This window comes from Capra hircus, chromosome 17, assembly GCF_001704415.2.
Source record: "Capra hircus breed San Clemente chromosome 17, ASM170441v1, whole genome shotgun sequence".
NCBI classification, from domain to species: Eukaryota; Metazoa; Chordata; class Mammalia; order Artiodactyla; family Bovidae; genus Capra; species Capra hircus.
The window spans coordinates 41,943,081-41,964,955 of record NC_030824.1 but is presented as its reverse complement, the minus strand read 5'-3'; the positions used below and the strand labels follow the sequence as shown (position 1 = coordinate 41,964,955).

The 21,875-nt window shown below is 37.5% G+C and overlaps 1 protein-coding gene across 1 annotated transcript in view; it reads left to right on the top strand.

The window, feature by feature from the left end:
• The window catches only part of SCLT1 (sodium channel and clathrin linker 1), a 252,003-nt gene that overhangs the window by 88,838 nt on the left and 141,290 nt on the right, over positions 1–21,875 (top strand). Inside the window, 3 exon segments of the mRNA XM_005691258.3 lie at positions 4,415–4,537; positions 13,958–14,023; positions 18,176–18,246. Coding sequence (XP_005691315.1) covers positions 4,415–4,537; positions 13,958–14,023; positions 18,176–18,246 — 260 coding nt within the window.

The following is a 21,875-nucleotide window of genomic DNA, read 5'->3' as shown; positions in this document are numbered from 1 at the left end:
CTGTGTTTTATTGTTCAGTCTCTCAGTCATGTCAATTCTTTGTGACCCCATGGACTGCAGCACTCCAGGCTTCCCTGTCCTTCACCATCTCCCAGTTCAGCTCAGTTTAGTTCAGTTGCTCAGTTGTGCCCGACTGCGACCTCATGCACTGTAGCACACCAGGCCTCCCTGTCCATCACCAGCTCCCGGTTTGCTCAAACTCATGTCCTTTGAGTTGTGATGCTATCCAACCATCGCATCCTCTGTCACCCCTTTTCCTCCCCACCTTCAATCTTTTTCAGCATCATAGTCTTTTCCAGTGAGTCAGTTCTTTACATCAGGTGGCCAAAGTATTGGAGTTTCAGCTTCAGCATCAGTCCTTGATGAATATTCAGGACTGATTTCCTTTAAGATTGAGTGATTTGATCTCCTTGCAGTCTGGGGACTCTCAAGAGTCTTTTCCAACACCAGATGGAAAGCATCGGTTCTTCAGCACTCAGCCTTTTTGATCCAACTCTCACATCCGTACATGTGTACTGGAAAACCACAGCTTTGAATCTTTATCGGCAACCTAATGTCTCTGCTTTTGACACGCTATCTAGGTTTGTCTTAGCTTTCCTTTCAAGGAGCAAACATCTTTTAATTTCACGGCTGCATTCACCCGTTCTCCATGATTTTGGAGCCCAAGAAAAGAAAATCTGTCACTGTTTCCACTTTCCCCCCCATTTGCCTTGAAGTTATCGGACCAGATGCCATGGTCTTAGTTTTTTGAATGTTGAGTTTTAAGCCAGCTTTTTTACTCTCCTCTTTCACCCTCATCAAGAGACTCTTATAGTTTCTCTTCTCTCTCTGCCATTGGAGTGGTATCATCTGTGTATCTGAGGTTGTTGATATTTCTCCTTGCAATCTTGATTCCAGCTTGTGCTTCATCCAGCCTGGCATTTTGTATGATATACTCTGCATATAAGTTAAATAAGCAGGGTGACACTATACACCCTTGACATACTCCTTTCCCAGTTTGGAACCAATCCGTTCTTCCATGTCTGGTTCTAACTGTTGCTTCTTGACCTGCATAGAGGTTTCTCAGGAGACAGGTAAGGTGGTCTGGTATCGTAATCTTTAAGCATTTTCCACAGTTGGTTGTGATCCACACAATCAAAGGGTTTAGTGTGGTCAGTAAAGCAGAAGTAGATTTTTTTTGGAATTCTCTTGATTTTCTGTGATACAGCGGATGTTGGCAATTTTATCTTTGGCTCCTCTGCCTTTTCTAAATCCAACTGTTATATCTGGAAGTCCTCAATTCACATACTATTGAAATTACTTTGAAGGATTTTCAGCATTACCTTGCTAGCATGTGAAATAAGTGCAGTTGTGCAGTAGTTTAAACTTTCTTTGGCATTGCCTTTCTTTGAGATTGGAATGAGACTGACCTTTTCCAGTCCTGTGGCCACTGCTGAGTTTTCCCAATTTGCTGGCCTATTGAGTGCCTCACTTTCATAGCATCATCTTCTAGGGTTTACAATAGCTCAGCTGTAATTTCATCACCTCTACTAGCTTTGTTTGTAGTGACGCTTCCTAAGGCCACTTGACTACGATGTCTGGCTCTAGGTGAGTGGTCACACCATTGTGGTTATCTGGGTCATTTAGATATTTTTTTGTAATGTTTTCTGTGAATTCTTGCCACCACTTCTTAATATCTTCTGCTTCTGTTAGGTCCGTACCATTTCTGTCCTTTATTGTGCGCATGTTTGCTCGAAATGTTCCCTTGGTATCTCTGATTTTCTTGAAGAGATCTCTAGTCTTTCCCTTTTGGTTGTTTTCCTCTGTTTCTTTGCATTGTTCACTTAGGAAGGCTTTCTTATCTCTCCTTGCTATTCTTTGGAACTCTGCATTCAAATGGGTGTATCTCTTTTTCTCCTTTGCCTTTTGCTTCCTGCCTGACTTATTTCATTGTATATAATAGATTCTTTGTTCATCTACTTCATTAGAATTGACTGAAATGACTTTCTTTTTGTGACTGAGTAGTATTCCATTGTATATATGTAGAAGCTTCTTTATCCATTCATCTGTTGATGGACCTCTAGGTTGCCTCCATGTCCCAGCTATTGCAAATAGTGCTGTATTGCACACTAGGTTACCTGTGTTCTTTTCAGTTATGGATTTCCCAGGGTATATTCGCAGTAGTGGAACTGGTTGGATCATTTGATAGTTTTATTCCTTGTTTTCTTAAGGAATCTCCATACTCTTCTCCATAATGTCTGTATCAATTTACATTCCTACCAACCATGCAAAAGGGGTTCCCTTTCTACACACCTCTTTCGAGCATTTATTATTTGTTGATTTTTTTTCATGATGGCCATTCTGATCAGTGTGAGGTATATCTCATTGTAGTTTTGATTTGGATTTCTCTGATAAAGTACAATATTGAGCTACTTTTCATTATGTTTATTATGTATGTCTTCTTTGAATAAATGTCTGTTTAGGTCTTCTGTCACTTTCCACTTTTTAATTGGGACATATGTTTTTCTGTTATTGAGTTGCATGAGCTGCTTGTATATTTTGGAAATTAATCATCTGTCAGTTGTTTCATTTGCTATTCTCCCATTCTGTGGGTTGTCTTTTCACCTTGTTTATAGTTTCCTTTGTTGTGCAAAAGCTTTTAAGTTTAATTAGATCCCACTTGTTTGTTTTTATTTCCATTACTGGAGGAGGTGGGTCATAGAGAATCTTGCTGTGACTTATGTCATAGAGTGTTTTGCCTCTGTTTTCCTCTAAGAGTTTTATAGTTTCTGGTCTTACAGTGAGTGAGTGAAGTCGCTCAGTCATGTCTGACTCTTTGCGACCCCATGGACTGTAGCCTACCAGGCTCCTCCATCCATAGGATTTTCCAGGCAAGAATACTGGAGTAGGTTGCCGTTTCTGTCTCCTGAAGATTTTCTTGACCCAGGGATTGAACCCAGGTCTCCCACATTGTAGGCAGACGCTTTTAACCATCTGAGCCATTACATTTAGGTCTTTAATCCATTTTGAGTTTATCTTCATGTATGGTGTCAGAAAGTGTTCTAATTTCATTCTTTTAAATGTAGCTGTTCAGAATTGCAGCATCACTTACTGAAGAGACTGTCTTTCTCCATTGTATGTTCTTGTCTCCTTTTATGAAAGAAAGATGACATAAACAGATAGAGAGTAATTTCATGTTCCTGGGGTTGGAAGAATCAATGGTATCAAAAAATCAATATACTATCAAAAGCAGTCTACAGATTCAGTGCAATCCTTATCAATTTACCAAATGGCATTTTTCACAGAACTAGAATTAAAAATTTCACAATTCAGTGGAAACACAAGAGACTCTGAATAGCCAAAGCCATCTTCAGAAAAAAGAATGAAGCTGGAGAATCATTCTTCCTGATTTCATACTATAATACAAAACTATAGTCATCAGAGACAGTATGGTACTGACACAAAACAGAAATATAGACCAATGGAATAAGATAGAAAGCCTAGAGATAAATCCATGCACCTACAGGCACCTTATCTTTGACAAAGGAGGCAAGAATACAAAGCTAGGACATTTTAGAACAAATAGGAACCTAGGAATGCATTTCAGTAGCCATTAGAGCAATGACCATGTCACAGGTTACATCATATAAACTTTGGTAAACTCCACTGTAAACTCATGTGCAGATGAGAGTAAAGAGGAATAATGCCTTCCTTTTGTTATGAACATAATTTTGTCTAAAGGGTCCCTGTATCACTTTTGAGAAATACTTGTTGAAAGAATAATGGCCTGATAAAATTCTTATTATAAAATGCCAAATGAAAATAGTACAATACAATCAACATACTGTATCAGTCCCAGTTTTTTTTTCTTTAAGAAAAAATACAAAATTCTCCCCTCAAATCCCATTTATAAACAAGAATACATCCAACATTTGTTAAGTTGATTGTGTCCAGATGTTAGCAGTATTTATTATCATGTGGTTTTAAAAAATCAGGTAATTTTTTCTTCTTCATTTTTCTGTATTTTCCTAATTTTTTAAGATAAACATAACTTTTACATTCAGAAAAAAACCACTTGTACTTTACCAAGGATAGTTTTCTTGGCTTATACTTGTAGAATTTTTATGGCTTACACTTTTTTGTGAAACAAAGAAAGTGGTTTAAACCTCTCTCTCTGGTTGAAGGGTTTTCATTTTGCTATTAAATCTGAATAAAAAGAAAATTTCAAACTAAAGAATTTTCATGTTTAGTTTTACTCTCTAATTATTAATACAACTTTATATCATCAAAAATATTGCAACCATACCATCTTGTATAAATTCTATTTTTATTTTGTGACTTTATGTATATGAACTCATTGTGTAAAAGAATGTGATTTATTTATCCTGTGCGGTAGCCTACTAATAATGAGTTCACTAATGTTTTTCTTTTATAGGAAAAAGCTCAGGCTATAGAACTCTGGCAGACTGTTTCTCAGGAGTTGTGTAAGCTACAGAAACTTTACCAAGAACATATGACTGAGGCCCAGATTCATGTTCTTGAAAGTCAAAAGCAAAAGGTAATTTTGGATTTCATGGTTTTCTTGTGTATCAATAAGTTGCATTCTGGAGAAATTCAGTTTTGGAGAAGAATGCCCAAGTCTCTAGTGTAATATTTATGTTGGCAATAAATAGATCTTTGATGGTTAGAAATCTTTTGAACACACTAAATGATTAAAATAGTGCCTAGTGTGCATTGGGTTTTATAATGTTATTAGCACTGAAAGCTGTATTTAGGGCCAAAAAGTGGCCATAAGATTTTATGTATAAATGAATCTCTAAAACTTTTATATTCCTGATTTTTTTTACCTGATGAAAAAAAAAAGACCAAAACTGTTCATTAGTTTTATGGACAGTGAAGAAGGCTACTCAAATATGACAACACTGTGTAAAACAAAAATGTTAATAACCTTAAATATGACCTTTTACTGAAATAGATGTCAAGTGCCTCTAACATAAATTCATCAGAATAGGGTTTTAAAAGAGGAAAGAATCTTGATGGTTATTAAGGATTTCTTTATGTCCAAAGCAAGAATCATTTTATATTCTTTTAAAGTAGGCATCTAACTTTTGTTTGATATCTCTGTTAACATACACTCACTATCTCACAAGACCATCCATTCCATTGACAAATCTACCTCCCTTATCTTTCCATTGATTCTTTTTCTACTAGGTATATTGAAAACTTTATGACACAGAGCAGGTATCTTTTTTATGCTTTGGTGAACTTAGAATATTCCTTTCTAAGCTCGGATCAGCTTCCAGCATTTTATCCTTTGAACTTTCAATGTATGAAATAACCTTAGTATTCCTGTGATGTGAATTTTTTGCTAGTCCCCCTTCTAGGACATCTCCATCGTTTTCATCAGAACTTCTTTCTTCACTCATGTTGGGTTCACTTTCACTAAGTTACCCTTGCCAGTGTGTCTGTAGTCTCCTGAATAGTGGCAGTGTCCATGTTCTCACATTCAGATATTTTCTCCTGTAACTTAATTTACAACATTACCCAGAGTTATCACTTTCTGTTTCTTTGCAGCAGTTTTATCTTCATTGGCTAATTCCTTCTTTCAGTTATCAATTTTCTTAAAAATGTCACATGAGTATATTATCACTGGAAGAAAAGGAGACAGCCCAACTGCACACTTTGCTGTCTCTGCATGAACTGAATAACAGAAACTCTGGACCGAAAGTAATTAGACACTGATCATGATGTTCTGCTATCACATAGTCAGTTGTAGACTGAAGAGTTAGCAGTAAAGTCTGCGTTTTATGTAATAATAATTAATATACTGAGTGATATATAATCAATGTTTTATATAGTATTATACAGTTAATGTATTTGTTTTTGTGACTGAGATTTGAATCCTGTTATACAGGACTAATATAATTCAGCTGTACTACAGTAAGTGAAAATCATGCATTTCAAGACTACAGGACATGGACTGCCTATACTCTTTCAGTGCACAAGATGCTGCATTGTGGTCTCGTATTTCATTGTTTAGTTGTTGTCCTGAATTATAAAGTTCTTTAAAATGTGTTTAAAGAGGAACAACAATAAGCCAGATAACGAAGCAACTGGTGGAATAAAGATTCTTCTGACCATATTCTCATATAGTAAAGAAAGCAATTCTCCTTCTTATCAAGACTATGTTATTGGTATATGTGTTTGGTTAGGAAGGGGTTGACTTTTCTCACCATAGTATTGGACCATACTTTCCCTAGAGAAATTCATAGTAATTTATACATACATATGTGTGCATGTGTGCATGCCAAGTTGCTTCAGTTGTGTTTGACTCTTTGTGACTCTATGGACTGTAGCCTGCCAGGCTCCTCTGTTTATGGGATTCTCCAAGCAAGAATACGGGAGTGGGTTGCCATGCCCTCCTTCAGGGGATGTTCCAGACCCAGGGATTGAACCCACATCTCTTGCCTCTCTTTCCTTGGCACACGAGTTCTTTACCACTAGCACCACCTGGGAAGCCCCATACGTACATGTAACACTGCAGTTTATGTTATACATAATATATAATACATAACAAAGCTAGTGGAGGTGATGGAATTCCAGTTGACTATTTCAAATCCTGAAAGATGATGCTGTGAAAGTGCTGCACTCAATATGTCAGCATATTTGGAAAACTCAGCACTGGCCACAGGACTGGAAAAGATCAATTTTCATTCAAATCCCAAAGAAAGGCAATGCCAAAGAATGCTCAAACTACTGCACGATTGCACTCATCTCAAATGCTAGTAAAGTAATGCTCAAAATTCTCCAAGCCAGGCTTCAGCAATACGTGAACCGTGAACTCCCTGATGTTCAAGCTGGTTTTAGAAAAGGTGGAGGAACCAGAGATCAAATTGCCAATATCCACTGGGTCATGGAAAAAGCAAGAGAGTTCCAGAAAAACACCTATTTCTGCTTTATTGACTATGCCAAAGCCTTTGACTGTGTGGATCACAATAAACTGTGGAAAATTCTGAAAGAGATGGGAATACCAGACCACCACCTAACCTGCCTCTTGAGAAATCTGTATGCAGGTCAGGAAGCAACAGTTAGGACATGGAACAATAGACCGGTTCCAAATAGGAAGAGTATGTCAAGGCTATATATTGTCACCCTGCTTATTTAACTTATATGCAGGGTAAATCATGAGAAACGCTGGGCTGAAAGAAGCACAAGCTGGAATCAAGATTGCCGGGAGAAATATCAATAACCTCATATGCAGATGACACCACCCTTATGGCAGAAAGTGAAGAGGAACTAAAGACATCTTGATGAAAGTGAAAGAGGAGAGTGAACAAGTTGGCTTAAAGCTCAACATTCAGAAAACGAAGATCATGGCATCTGGTCCCAATCACTTCATGGGAAATAGATGGGGAAACAGTGAAAACGGTGTCAGACTTTATTTTGGGGTGCTACAAAATCACTGCAGATCGTGATTGCACCCATGAAATTAAAAGATGCTTACTCTTTGGAAGAAAAGTTATGACCAACCTAGATAGTATATTCAAAAGCAGAGACATTACTTTGCCAACAAAGGTCCGTCTAGTCAAGGCTATGGTTTTTCCTGTGGTCATGTATGGATGTGAGAGTTGGACTATGAAGAAAGCTGAACGCCATAGAATTGATGCTTTTGAAGTGTGGTGTTGGAGAAGACTCTTGAGAGTCCCTTGGACTGCAAGGAGATCCAACTAGTCCATTCTAAAGGAGAACAGTCCTGGGTGATCATTGGAAAGACTGATGCTAAAGCTGAATCTCCAGTACTTTGGCCACCTCATGCGAAGAGTTGATTCATTGGAAAAGACCCTGATGCTAGGAGGGATTGGAGGCAGGAGGAAAAGGGGACGACAGGGGATGAGATGGCTGGATGACATCACCAACTTGGTGGACATGAGTTTGGGTGAACTCTGGGTGTTGGTGATGGACAGGGAGGCCTGGCGTGCTGTGGTTCATGGGGTTGCAAAGAGTCGGACACAACTGAGCGACTGAACTGTACTGACTGAATACCTAATATAATATCTAACAGTCTTATTATCTGCAAATGATTTGTAATTGCTGAGTGCTTTGTTGTAACTCAGGATTTGAATGTGTCTGTATGGTTCCCTGGTGGCTCAGTGGTAACGAATCCTCCTGCCATTGCAAGAGACACAAGAGACACGGGTTCAATCCCTGGGTGGGAAGATCTCCTGGGTAAGGAAATGGCAACCCACTCAAGTATTCTTGCCTGGGAAATCCCATGGACAGAGTAGCTTGGTGGGCTACAATCCATGGGGTCACAAAGGAGTCAGACACGACTTAGCATCTTTTTTTTTTTTTTCACGACTTAGCATCTAAACAACAACAAATATTTAAAACTATGGAGTAATTCCAAGTCTGATTCCTTTCCTGTGGATTTTTGAGAAGACAGCTATCACTGTGTCTCTCTTCAACTCTTACAGAGTTTTCAAATTCCAGTTTATGACTATTTGTTTTATTATCATTACAAATAGGTATTTTTACCTAAAGAAATCATAATAATGCTTATGTTGCTTTTCAGTTTACAAAATGATGTTTCCCAACATGCCTTGGTTTGAAAATAACACACATGTAGTCTGAGCTGTAATACTTTTACCTCTGAGATCTAGAAATCATTTCTAATATAAGTATCTTTTTGAAGGCTGTTTCTTCATTTAGGTCAGTAAACTAAGCCATTAGGTTTTGTTTTCCACCTGAATAAGATCATTTTTATGGTACAGCTTTGAAGTTAGGGTTTTGGGGCGGGGGGGGGGGGTTAGTTGTTACTGTTGCTTTTTGCATAGACCTTACAGATAATACTTTGTCTTTATTTGAAGCTCTAGCTATCAAGCTTTAAATCTGTCATCTGACATATTAACACCTCCTCCCAACTTTATGTCACCTGCACATATGATATTTAATTTGGTCATAGAGAATCAAAAGGTTTAAAACTTGTAGGGCAGTCAAACCATGAGACTCATAAGAAGAGGAAAAGGTACAATAATAACTGTGCCATGGTTTGTTTTAAACAGGTTTGAATGTGGTTTTTCAATATTGGACAAGGTGTTTATATCATACTGTCTCCTGATGGATTGATTTCTAGAAATAATTTGATGTTGTTCAGTCACTTAGTCATGTCCGCTGCTCAGTCATTACCCCATGGACAGCAGCACAACAGGCTTCCCTGTCCTTCACCACTTCCCCATGCTTGCTCAAAATCAAGCTGTCCATTGAGTCGGTGATGCCATCCAGCCATCTCAACCTCTGTCGTCCACTTCTCCTCCTACCTTCAGTCTTTCCCATCATCAGGGTCTTTTCTAATGAGTCAGCTCTTTGCATCAGGTTGCCAAAGTATTGGAGCTTCAGCTTCAGCATCAGTCCTTCTAATGAATATTTAGAACTGATTTCCTTTAAGATTGACTGGTTTGATCTCCTTGCAGTCCCAGGGACTCTCAAGAGTCTTCTCCAGCACCACAGTTTAGAAGCATCAATTCTTTGGCGTTCAGCCTTCTTTGTGGTCCAACTCTCACATCCATACATGACTACTGGAAAAACCATAGCTTTGACTAGACGGACCGTTGTTGGCAAAGTGATGTCTCTGCTTTTTAATATGCTTTCTAGGTTTGTCGTAGTTTTTCTTCCAAGGAGAAAGCATCTTTTAATTTCTTGGCTGCAGTCACCATCTGCAGTGATTTTGGAGCCCCCAAAAATAAAGCCTGTCATTGTTTCCATCATTTCCCCATCTCTTTGGCATGAAGTGATGGGACTAGATGCCATGATCTTCATTTTTGAATGCTGAGTTGTCAGACAGCTTTTTCACTCTCCTCTTTCACCTTCTTCAAGAGGCTCTTCAGTTGCTCTTCACTTTGTACCATAAGAGTAGTGTTATCTGCATATCTGAGGTTATTGATATTTCTCCCAGCAATCTTGATTCCAGCTTGTGACTCATCCAGCCTGACATTTCACATGATGTACTCTGCATATACGTTAAATAAGCAGAGTACTCCTTTCCCAATTTTGACCCAGTCTGTTGTTCCATGTCCTGTTCTGTTTCTTGACCTGCATACTAGTTTTGCAGGAGGCAGGTAAGGTAGTCTGGTATTTCCATCTCTTTAAAGAATGTTCCACAGTTTGTTGTGATCCATACAGTCAAAGTATTTAGTGTAGTCAATGAAGCAGAAGTTGAGTTTTTCTGGAATTCTCTTGATTTTTCTGTGATCCAGTGGATATTGCCAATTTGATCTCTGGTTCCTCTGCCTTTTCTAAATCTAGCTTGAACATCTGGAAGGTCTCAGTTCACATAATGCTGAAGCCTGGCTTGGGGAATTTTGAACATTACATTGCTAGCATGTGAAATGAGTGCAATTGTGTGGTAGTTTGAACTTTCTTTGGCATTGCTGTTCTTTGGGTTTGGACGGAAAACTGGCCTTTTCCAGTCCTTTGGCCACTGCTGAGTTTTCCAAATATGCTGGCATATTGAATGTAGCACTTTGACAGCATCATCTTTTAGGATTTGCAGTAGCTCAGCTGCTATTCCGTTACTTCCACGAAGTTTCTTTATAGTGATGCTTCCTAATGCCCACTTGACTTTGCACCCAGAGATGTCTGGCTCTGGGTGACTGATCACAGCATCGTGGTTATCTGGTTCATTAAAACTCAGCAGTGGCCACAGGACTGGAAAAGGTCAGTTTTCATCCAAGCCCAAAGAAAGGCAATGCCAAAGAATGCTCAAACTACGGCACAATTGCACTCATCTCACATGCTAGTAAAGTAATGCTCAAAAGTCTCCAAGCCAGGCTTCAGCAATACGTGAACCGTGAAACTCCCTGATGTTCAAGCTGGTTTTAGAACAGGCAGAGGAACCAGAGATCAAATTGCCAACATCCGCTGGATCATGGAAAAAGCAAGAGAGTTCCAGAAAAACACCTATTTCTGCTTTATTGACTATGCCAAAGCCTTGGACTGTGTGGATCACAATAAACTGTGAGAAATTCTGAAAGAGATGGGAATACAATACTGCCTGACCTGCCTCTTGAAAAATCTGTATCCAGGTCAGGAAGCAACGGTTAGAACTGGACATGGAACAACAGACTGGTTTCAAATAGGAAAAGGAGTATGTCAGGGCTATATATTGTCACCCTGCTTATTTAACTTCTATGCAGAGTACATCATGAGAAACGCTGGACTGGAAGAAACACAAGCTGGAATCAAGATTGCCGGGAGAAATATCAATAACCTCATATTCAGATGACACCACCCTTATGGCAGAAAGTGAAGAGGAACTAAAGAGCATCTTGATGAAAGTGAAAGAGGAGAGTGAACAAGTTGGCTTAAAGCTCAACATTCAGAAAACAAAGATCATGGCATCTGGTCCCATCACTTCATGGGAAATAGATGAAATAGATGGGGAAACAGCGGAAACAGTGTCAGACTTTATTTTGGGGGGCTCCAAAATTACTGGAGATGGTGACTGCACCCATGAAATTAAAAGACGCTTACTCTTTGGAAGAAAAGTTATGACCAACCTAGATAGTATATTCAAAAGCAGAGACATTACTTTGCCGACTAAGGTCCGTCTAGTCAAGGCTATGGTTTTTCCTGTGGTCATGTATGGATGTTAGATTTGGTTGTGAAGAAAGCTGAGCGCCGAAGAATTGATGCTTTTGAAGTGTGGTATTGGAGAATACTCTTGAGAGTCCCTTGGACTGCAAGGAGATCCAACCAGTCCATTCTGAAGGAGATCAACCTTGGGATTTCTTTGGAAGGAGTGATGCTAAAGCTGAAGCTCCAGTACTTTGGCCACCTCATGTGAAGAGTTGACTCATTGGAAAAGACTCTGATGCTGGGAGGGATTGGGGGCAGGAGGAGAAGGGGACGACAGAGGATGAGATGGCTGGATGGCATTACGGACTCGATGGACATGAGTCTGAGTGAACTCCAGGAGTTGGTGATGGACAGGGAGGCCTGGCATGCTGTGATTCATGGGGTCACAAAGAGTCGGACACGACTGAGCAGCTGAACTGAACTGAAGATCTCTTTTGTAACGTTCTTCTGTGTATTCTTGCCACCTCTTAATATCCTCTACTTCTGTTAGGTCCGTCCCATTTCTGTCCTTTATTGTGCCATTTTTGTATGAAATGTTTCCTTGGTATCTCTAATTTTCTTGAAGAGATCTCTAGGCTTTCCCATTCTGTTCTGTTCCTCTATTTCCACTGTTCTCTTAGGAATTCTTTCTCCTTTCTGTTTTTAGAACTCTAGATTCAAGTGAATATGTCTTTCCTTTTCTCCTTTGCCTTTTTGCTTTTCTTCTTTTCTCAGTTATTTGTAAGGCCTCTTTAGACAGTCATTTTGCCTTTTGCATTTCTTTTTCGTAGAGGTAGTTATTTTTACTACCTCCTGCACAATGAATGCCACAAACCTCCATCCATATTTCTTCAGGCACTCTATCATATTTAATCCTTTGAGTCTATTTGTCATTTCCACTGTATAATCATAAAGGATTTGATTTAGATCGTACCTGAATGGCCTTGTGGTTTTCCCTACTTTCTTCAATTTAGTCTGAATTTTGTAATAAGGAGTTCATGATCTGAGCTACAGTCAGCCCCAGGTCTTGTTTTTGCTAACTTCTCCATCTTCGACCACAACGAATTTAATCAGTCTGATTTCAGTATTGTCCACGTGGTGATGTCCATTTGTAGAGTTATCTCTTTTGTTGTTGGAAGAGGGTGTTTGCTATGACCAGTGTATTTTCTTGGAAAAACTCTGTTAGCTTTTGCCCTGCTTCATTTTTTACTCCACAGCCAAACTTACTTGTTACTCCTGGTATCCCATGACTTCCTACTTTTGCATTCCAGTCCCCTGTGATGAAAAGAACATCTTTTTTTGGTGTTAGTTCTAGAAGGTCTTGTAGTTCTTCATAGAACCATTCAACTTCAGCTTCTTTGGCATTAGTGATTGAGGCATAGACTTGGATTACTGTGATATTGAATGGTTTGCCTTGGAAACGAATAGAGATCATTCTGTTTTGAGATTGCACCCAGGTACTTCATTTCGGGCTCTTCTTTTGACTATGAAGGCTACTCTTTTTCTTCTAAGGGATTCTTGCCCACAGTAGTAGATACAATGATCATCTGAATTAAATTCGCCCATTCCAGTCCATTTTAGTTCACTGTTTCCTAAAATGTCAGTGTTCACTCTGCCATCTCCTATTTGACCACTTCCAATTTACCTTGATTCATGGACCTAACATTCCAGGTTCCTATGGAATGTTGCTTTTTATAGCATCAGACGTTACTTTCACCACTAGACGCATCCACAACTGGGCGTTGTTTCTGCTTTGGCTCCGCCTCTTCATTCCCTCTGGAGCTATTTCTCTGGTCTTCTTCAGCAGCCTATTGGTTCATCTTTCATTGGTTCATGAAAGAGTTCATCTTTCAGTGTCATATCTTTCTGCCTTTTCATACTGTTCATGGGTTTCTCAAGGCAAGAATGCTGAAGTGGTATGCCATTCCCTTCTCCAGTGGACCACTTTTTGTCAGAACTTTCCACCGTGATCCATCCATCTTGGGTGGCCTGACATGGCCTGACTCATAGTTTCATTAAGTTAGACAAGATTGTGATCCATGTGATCAGTTTGGTTAGTTTTCTGTGATTGTGGTTTTAATTCTGTCTGCCCTCTGATGGATGAGGATAAGAGACTTGAAATAATGATTTCACATAAAATAATTAGCCACGTTAGTTTCCACATTGTCAACTTATTTAATTTTGTAGGCATTAAACATTTGTTTCTTTTTATTTCTTTGACTATTGATCTCACAGTACTTGTTGAAAGAAATGCAAGTGATGTCATCTAGATTTAGCCATAATGATTTTAGACTTGATTTTAGTCTGATTTTAAATATGGGTTTTAAACACAATGTTATTTATGTACCCTTTCTTCCTGCTATAGGATCAGCTGACAAGTTTTCAGCAGCTGACCAAGCATCTTCATGTTACTAATGAGAATGTAGAAATGGTAAGTGAAAACATCCATTTAGTGCACTTTTTACAAAAATTAGAAATTGTCACTGTAAGTAGTTGTATTTTTGCTAAGGTAAATCAACAAGATAAAAAACTTGAAATTAACATAGGTAGGCAGTACTCTTTTCTTTTTATCTGTCTTTTCTTTTGGATTCAGTAGCGTGACATGGGAGTTTACAGTAGGTTCTAGAGATCTAAAACTAACATCTATCTGAAATATATTCTAATCTGAAATTGCTCTTAGGGTTCTTGGTACGATCTCCTGAGCATAATCTAGACTGTGAGTGCCTCATGAGTAGGGTTCATTCTTTATTCTTAGCGTTTCTTCTAAAATATGGTAAGGTATCAACTAAAAATGGTGGAACTGCTAGACAAATGAGTAGCCCAAATGCTTAAAACTAGTAGGCCACTGAGAACCACTTGTTAGTTGATTGACCACCCATCACCTGAATTGCTACACCTTAATTTCCCTTTAATTTTTCCCAAAAGAAGTAGAATTAGCCTTCCCAGTTCTGCTCTTTAACCCCTACACACACACTTTTCTCTTTTATTGTTGTTTTTGTTTTGTTTTGTTTTCCTTCTTGGAATTTTATTTTACCTGATTGTTGAGTAATAGGATTATGACATCTCAGACAATTCCTGTTTCCTTTCTTCGTTTTGCTTAGTTACCTTGCTAATCCTTGTTAGTTCCTAATGAAAATGTCTTTAAGAGTGGAGTTGTGCCATTAAAAGTAAGTTTATCCAATCAATTTTATTCTACTTTTAAAAATTTCTCCTTTAACCAAGTAAAAAATACTAAATTTCTCCGTTTATGTTAATATTGGAAACTTCTAATCACTTATTTTTAATAATGTGCTTCTTAGAGTTTTAAAATAGTATTAAAGTGCTCCAAAATAAAATGATGACTGATTTTCTTAATTAAGAAGTCTTGTTTCTACATGACATTGAATAATTTAACCTAACATCACAATTGCTTATTCTTTCTTTCAGTATTTCCTAAAAGTGTGCTATTACATAATCCTTTGGAATTTTATACCACAGTGCCCATATTTTATTATATTCAACCCTCAATTATTCTGATGAAAGTCATAGAAAGCTATGTAAATATTTACAGGACATACTTTAAAAATTTCTAGTGAGTGAGTGAAAGTCACTCAGTCACGTCTGACTTTGCAACCCCATGGAATTTTCCAGGTCAGAATACTGGAGTGGGTAACCATTCCCTTCTCCTGGGGATCTTTCCAAACCAGGGATCAAACACAGGTCTCCCACATTGCAGGCAGATTCTTTACCATCTGAGCCACCAGGGAAGCCCCCCCGCCCCCACCCAAAAAAAGAAAAAAAAATTGTAAGGTGTTCATAACAACAGACCAAAACTAAGAATAATAAACTATGGATATAATAAAAGAGATACAGAAATGAAAGTTGGATGAAGCATTTATGTTATAAAGAGCAAAGAAAAGACTATCCTGTGGTTAAAATAAAGAAAAATGCTAAGAGAAATTTTTTAAGAGTTTGTCTTAATACATCATACATTAAGGTATATATAAATAAGACTCTACTAAATCTGAATGTTAAGTGATTGTAAAGATTTTGTAAATCTCAAGAGCATTCAGAGCATGGTCATAGAAGCAAATTTGAGTCAAAATCAAATAATTTCCATTAAAATTTTTTCTGATTATATGAATAAACTCTTAAACGAATAGATTCCTATATATGTACAGAAAGTTGATGAGTATATAACAATGAATAAAATCTTTCGCAAGCAGTGTACTTTAGTAATAGGCAGAATGTAAAATGCCCTGAACTAAATGATACCTAAAAATATGTTTATTTATTATTACTATAGATATAATAAGAGTTTATGTTTCCTACAGATTGTCTTTACTGAAAGCATATTTTTCTTGATATTTATTCATCTCTAACCCAGAAATGTTTGTCAGTTGCATACTAAGTTCCTTCCACTGTCATGGGTTCTCTAGTTGAAGAGAAATGTGCATCTGTTCACAGAGCCCCTGTCTAACTGGTAGAATAGGAATGACATTGGAAATAATTGGTGATTGAAAGGGAGACTTCCAGGGTCCTTTATGAATCTCCAAATTCTGTATTATTGATATAGTACGTAATTTTCTTTGTGATCACAAATATGTAACATCATAAAGCCATGTTCAGATGTAATTGTTGAGCTCTTAATAGGCTTGCTAGCAGGTTATATGTGATTGTTCCCTAACTAGCTTCTTAAAATTCACAATTCTAATGTATACTTCGGCTAATTACATAATCTACCTTTAAGGTGCTCACATATAGTAAAAAAAACACAAGCACTAGTTATGCCAGTTCAGCGACTATATAAGTTATAATAAAGCATTAATGGTACATTACAAACATTATAAAGGAATTCAGAAACATGAATCATTTTGGGCTGAGTCATTGAGATAGCTTCACAGGAGAATTTGAATTGATATTTAAGATCATCTAGTCCCTCAAATGATACAGGCACCCTTCTATTAAATGCTTTTCAGTTTAGATGATCCTCTCTAGTGACTGCTTTTAATACCCTTTCCTTGTAAGAGATCTTGCCATTTCCCTCAAAGAGCCTGTTCCTTTGAATGCTAATTATTAGAAAGCTAAAATCTTTTTACCAGATTTCCTCCCACTGATGTGTGATTTTATCTTTTGAAATAACATAGAACAAAATCATTTCATTTTCAAGTCAGCCTTTCAGCTATATAATCATATGTCTTGCATAGATTATGCCCTATGTCACATCCACTTTTCTGTTTTAACTTTTTAATTCACCTACCTCTCATTATTCTATCCTTTCTCTGTATGCCTTGATGGTCTCTTAAATTGTAGCCTGTGAATTAAATACTGAATTCTGTTCTGGAGTTGTCCACTTCCCAAGGTAAAGATGTAGTCCTCAGGCTCTCTTTCATGTCTTAATTAGGGGTTCATTCATTCCTCAAAGGTACAAGTACTTAGAAAGTACTGAATCATGTGCAAGATGCTGGCAGTTCTGAGTGGAACTGGTTTTCAAAAATAGGCTCATGTTGTAACAAGGAATATTAAACTTTAAATACAGTACTTAAATGTGCTGCAGTGTGCATTATGAAAGTAGATATAAAGTTTTATCAAAATGCAAAAAGGAAACAGTTTTGTCTTAAGAGTGAGTGAACCACATGGGGTATGGAGTGCTGAATGCTGGCAGAATGAGGACATCCCAAGTAGAGGGATATTACAAAAGTGTATTTAAAATAGGAAGTCCATGAAATTGGGTAGAGTATAGAAAAAGCTCAATGAAAACTGCTTCAGGGACTTTACTTGGAGAGAGGTGTGAATGATCTGTTAAAATGGGAAGAGACTGAAAATAAGACTATCGGTTAGAAGGTAATAATTTATATGACGTTGCCTTTAAGGCATATAGCTAATGGCAATGATAAGGAATTTGTACCGTCATGGTAAAACCAGCACTTATGGAAGATAATTCCCTTAGAAAAAGAGTTTTTGTACACTTGGAAAGCTGTTTCATATCTTCCTTTAGCATTAGCAGACCTTGAGGAAAGCGTCCCAAAGTATATAATTTATTTGGGCAGTAATACCAGGAAAAACCAGTAGGGGAGTGGAGAAATAGGCTAGGAAGGGAGAACAAGGCAGCCAATAAAGGATTTTTATCAGTCAAGCAAATTAACCCTGTGGGTAACTGAAACTTAATCCTACAATGAACTCTGGAAGCCAGTTTATAAACAGGCTCAGAGTTTTGGGATTTTTACCTACCAATTTCCTTCATTCATTGTTTTTGGGCTCTTATGGAACAGGCTGGGGACATGAATTCTACACCATCTGTAGTCGTCTACATAGAAAAAGACTACACAGAAAGACTTTGCTCTTTAGGTGAGCAAAGGAGGCTTAGAAGGCTGAAAAAAATCAGGAGATGCAGAAATGTAAATACAGGTAGTGTGAAATAAAGCAGGTATCTGCTGAAATAGGGAAGGCAAGGAAAGAGGGCTAGGGCTATATTTTATCATTAAAAAATCTAATCATTATCATGAGTTCATTTTTTTCACTTACATACCCTGCAGTTAGTCTGGCATAGAGTTTTAAATGTTCTAATACTAAATGTTTCTTTCTTTTTTTTTTCTTGTGGCAGACTAACCAACATTTTCTGAAAACAGTAACTGAACAAAGTGCGGAAATCGAGCAACTCCGAAAACAACTTAGGTATTGTCAAAAATAATTTTTGTTGCAATAATTACTTTTCTTCAGTGGAAGTGATGATGTCATAGTTCTTTCCATGAATGCTTTTTTTTTCCCCTCCCTTTTAAACTTCTGTCAGTTACTTCTCATGTGCATGGTCTTTTGAGTCTGAAGAGACTGAAATCAAGAATGTTAGTCAGGAGGCAACGATAATACATATATGTGAAAGGATGTCCCATGCTGGCAAATCCAGTGCTTATAGAAAAAAATCAGTCCTCTTAAAAATTTGTTTCTACACATATTTTTCTTTGAATTCCCTTCTAAGCAGACCCTAAGAGTTTCAAAGCATGTACATTATTTCGAGGTAAGACCAGTGAACAGCAGTAGAAAAGTAGGGAAGTGAGACCGGGGAAGGGAGGAGAAGGCAGCTAGTAAGGGGTTTTTAAAGACCACTCAGCTTAATACCATACATATATTATGACCCAGTGGTTTAATAGTCATTGCATTAATAGACTTCAGAGGATAAACTCTAAATGACCAAAATAAACATTTTTTCACTTTTCACTCCCCCTAGTCATAATACTTAAAATTCAGAAGTATAGTCATATAAGGTTCTGTACTATGATGCTGTCATATAGAAATATCTTTAAATTATATATTTATATTCTACAAAAAATACATTGTTACTGTTTGTTAAATGAGTCTTGCTATTTAGTTTGTTTTTCCTGCTGCTGCTGCTGCTGCTAAGTCACTTCAGTCGTGTCCGACTCTGCAACCCCATAGACGGCAACCCACTAGGCTCCTCCATCCCTGGGATTCTCCAGGCAAGAATACTGGAGTGGGTTGCCATTTCCTTCTCCAATTGTTTTTCCTACCATCATGTATTTTGCCCTGGAGATACGTTAATCGGGTTTTTTAAAGACCTACTTTACAAAGTTTTATATACCACTCTTTATGTTTTTGTTTTATTAACTTCATGAACTTTTAAAATTTTAGTAAATTTACCTTCTTTCTCCCTAGACAGTTTTACTTGTGGGCTTTTATTTCTTATTTCTTTCAGTGTTAATGATTTTGCAATTTAAAATAGTAATGATTTATTTAATTGCAAGATCATCTTTTTTTTTAAAAATGAAAGTTTTTTAAATTATAAAAGTAATGTAAGTCCATTATAAAAACACTTTGGATAGTATGAAGACATCAAATTGCAATAAAATTCTGACAGGAACTTAATACTGACTCCATAGGTTAAGAGCACAGTCCCCAGTGTGACTGCGCTCAACTCAGACACCAGCCACAAGTTCAGGGGTCCCCAGGCCACTCACACCTCTCTGATCAATTGAATGCAAATATGTTGGTGTTCCCCCTAAACCCCCAGGGTTGATAGTTCTCAAAAATGCCTCAGAGAACTCAGGAAAGCACCATACTGGTGATTAAAATTTTATTACAAGGGACATAAAACAGAACCAGCCAAAAGAAGAGACTTTTGGGTGAGATCTAGAAAGATCCCAAAAGCAGAGCTTCGTGTCCTCTCCCAATAGAATCAGTGTGTTTCGCCCTCCTGGGACATCAGTGTGTTTACCAACCAGGAGTCTCACCTAAGCCTCAGTGTCCTAAGTTTTTACTGAGGTTTTATTATGTGCATATGTTCTATATTGGGCCTTTCTGATGGCTCAGCAGGTGAAGAATCTGCCTGCAATCCAGGAGACACAGTTCAATCCCTGGCTCAGGAAGATGCCCTGGAGGAGGGCATGGCAACCCACTCCAGCATTCTTTCCTGGAGAATCATGTGGACACAGGAGCCTGGTGGGCTACAGTGCAAAGGGTCATAAAGAGCTGGACAGAACTGAGTGGCTGAGCATGCTTTATAGTAAATGTAGACAAGTGTACATGACAATTAAGTGAAATTTATGATGACTGCATCAAAGAGCAAAATCCTATGTGAATCAGTTTCTGAATTTTAAGTGTTATGACTAATTGAATGAATCATTGATCACTTGATTGAACTTAATCTCCAGATCTCCTTCCTTCCCTGAGGGTCAGGAGGTCAGGCCTATGTCACATGGCTCAAAGCTCCAACTCTGTAGTTACATGGTTGGTCCTTCTAGTAGACCTCCTCCCATCCTGAAACTCTCTAGGTGCCTTCCATGAATCAGTTCATTACTTGAGACTACCCCTGAGTTTATGCTAAAGACCTTGCCTTTACTTGGGAAGTTAAGGGTTTATATGCCCCATCTTAGAAGCTTAGACAAAGACCAGACAAAGTCATTATGCAACTCAAGTGGAAAATAAAAATCTCATAATTCTATTATTTAGAGGTAACTATTATTAACTTCTTTGGAGAAAGCAATGGCACCTCACTCCAGTACTCTTGCCTGGAAAATCCCATGGACGGAGGAGCCTGGTGGGCTGCAGTCCAAGGGGTCGCTAAGAGTTGGGCACGACTGAGTGACTTCACTTTCACTTTTCATTTTCATGCATTGGAGAAGGAAATGGCAACCCATTCCAGTATTCTTGGCCTGGAGAATCCCAGGATCGAGGAGCCTGATGGGCTGCCGTCTATGGGGTCGCACAGAGTCGGACACGACTGAAGCGACTTAGCAGCAGCAGCAGCAGCAGCATTATTAACTTCTTAAATGTATAACTTAGGTTTGTGTATTTAAATATTTTAGTAAAAAAAGGGAAGTGGTATACACACTAATAGCCTTTTTTTTTTTTACTTATAGATAATACGAATATCATATCAATATTATCAACCATAACATTGTATAGTGTACTGCTAGGGATGTGCTATATTCACTAGTTAAATTCTTAAATTCACTTTCTATTTAATAGAATATTTAGTAGCCTTTTTATAGGCTACCTATTCATCAGACATTACACTTAGAGCAGTTTTAGAACAGTAAATACATATAGTTAGTGTTAGATATTATTATTTATAGTGATTAAATAAAACTTTAATACTACTAAAGAAATTAAAATGAATCTTATCTAATTTAGGATGTTTAGAAGAAAGGCCAATTTGATTGACTCTTTTGTTATATACATTTTTTAAAACGTTTTTAAAATTGTTTTATCATAAAAAATGTAGATACTAAAGCATAAACTGATAGAAACACAAGGCGTAGAGCAAATCCATAATGCTAGTAAAGATTTTAACACTGATACAATCTTTATCTGTTAAATATAAGTTTAATAAAGATTTAACTCATATAAAAGATGTGATTTATGTGATTAACAGCTTGATTTAACACACCTCTCTAAAACATTGAATTCATTATTTCAATAAATATTTAGCAAGCATCAGCTATGTGCCAGACTCTACACATGGGATACATCAATGTACAATACAGCTAAAGACCTCTGTCTTTTTGGAACTTACATCTAGCAGGAGCAGGCAGACAATAAACATGACATCTTAGTATGTTAAGAGGCAATAAGTGCTAGAGAAGAACAAAGCAAAACAAAAAAATCTCCCTTAAATAAATTTTGCTGGGGAAGTACTTCTTAATCAAAATTTAAACGCAAGCCAAAAAGGTAAAAATTGATTTGAGTATGTTAAAATGTAAAACTTGCATTATAAAAATTAATATACGTCAAATGAAGACATTTGCAAAGCTTGCAGCTGACAATGCATTAGTGTTGAGCATACATTG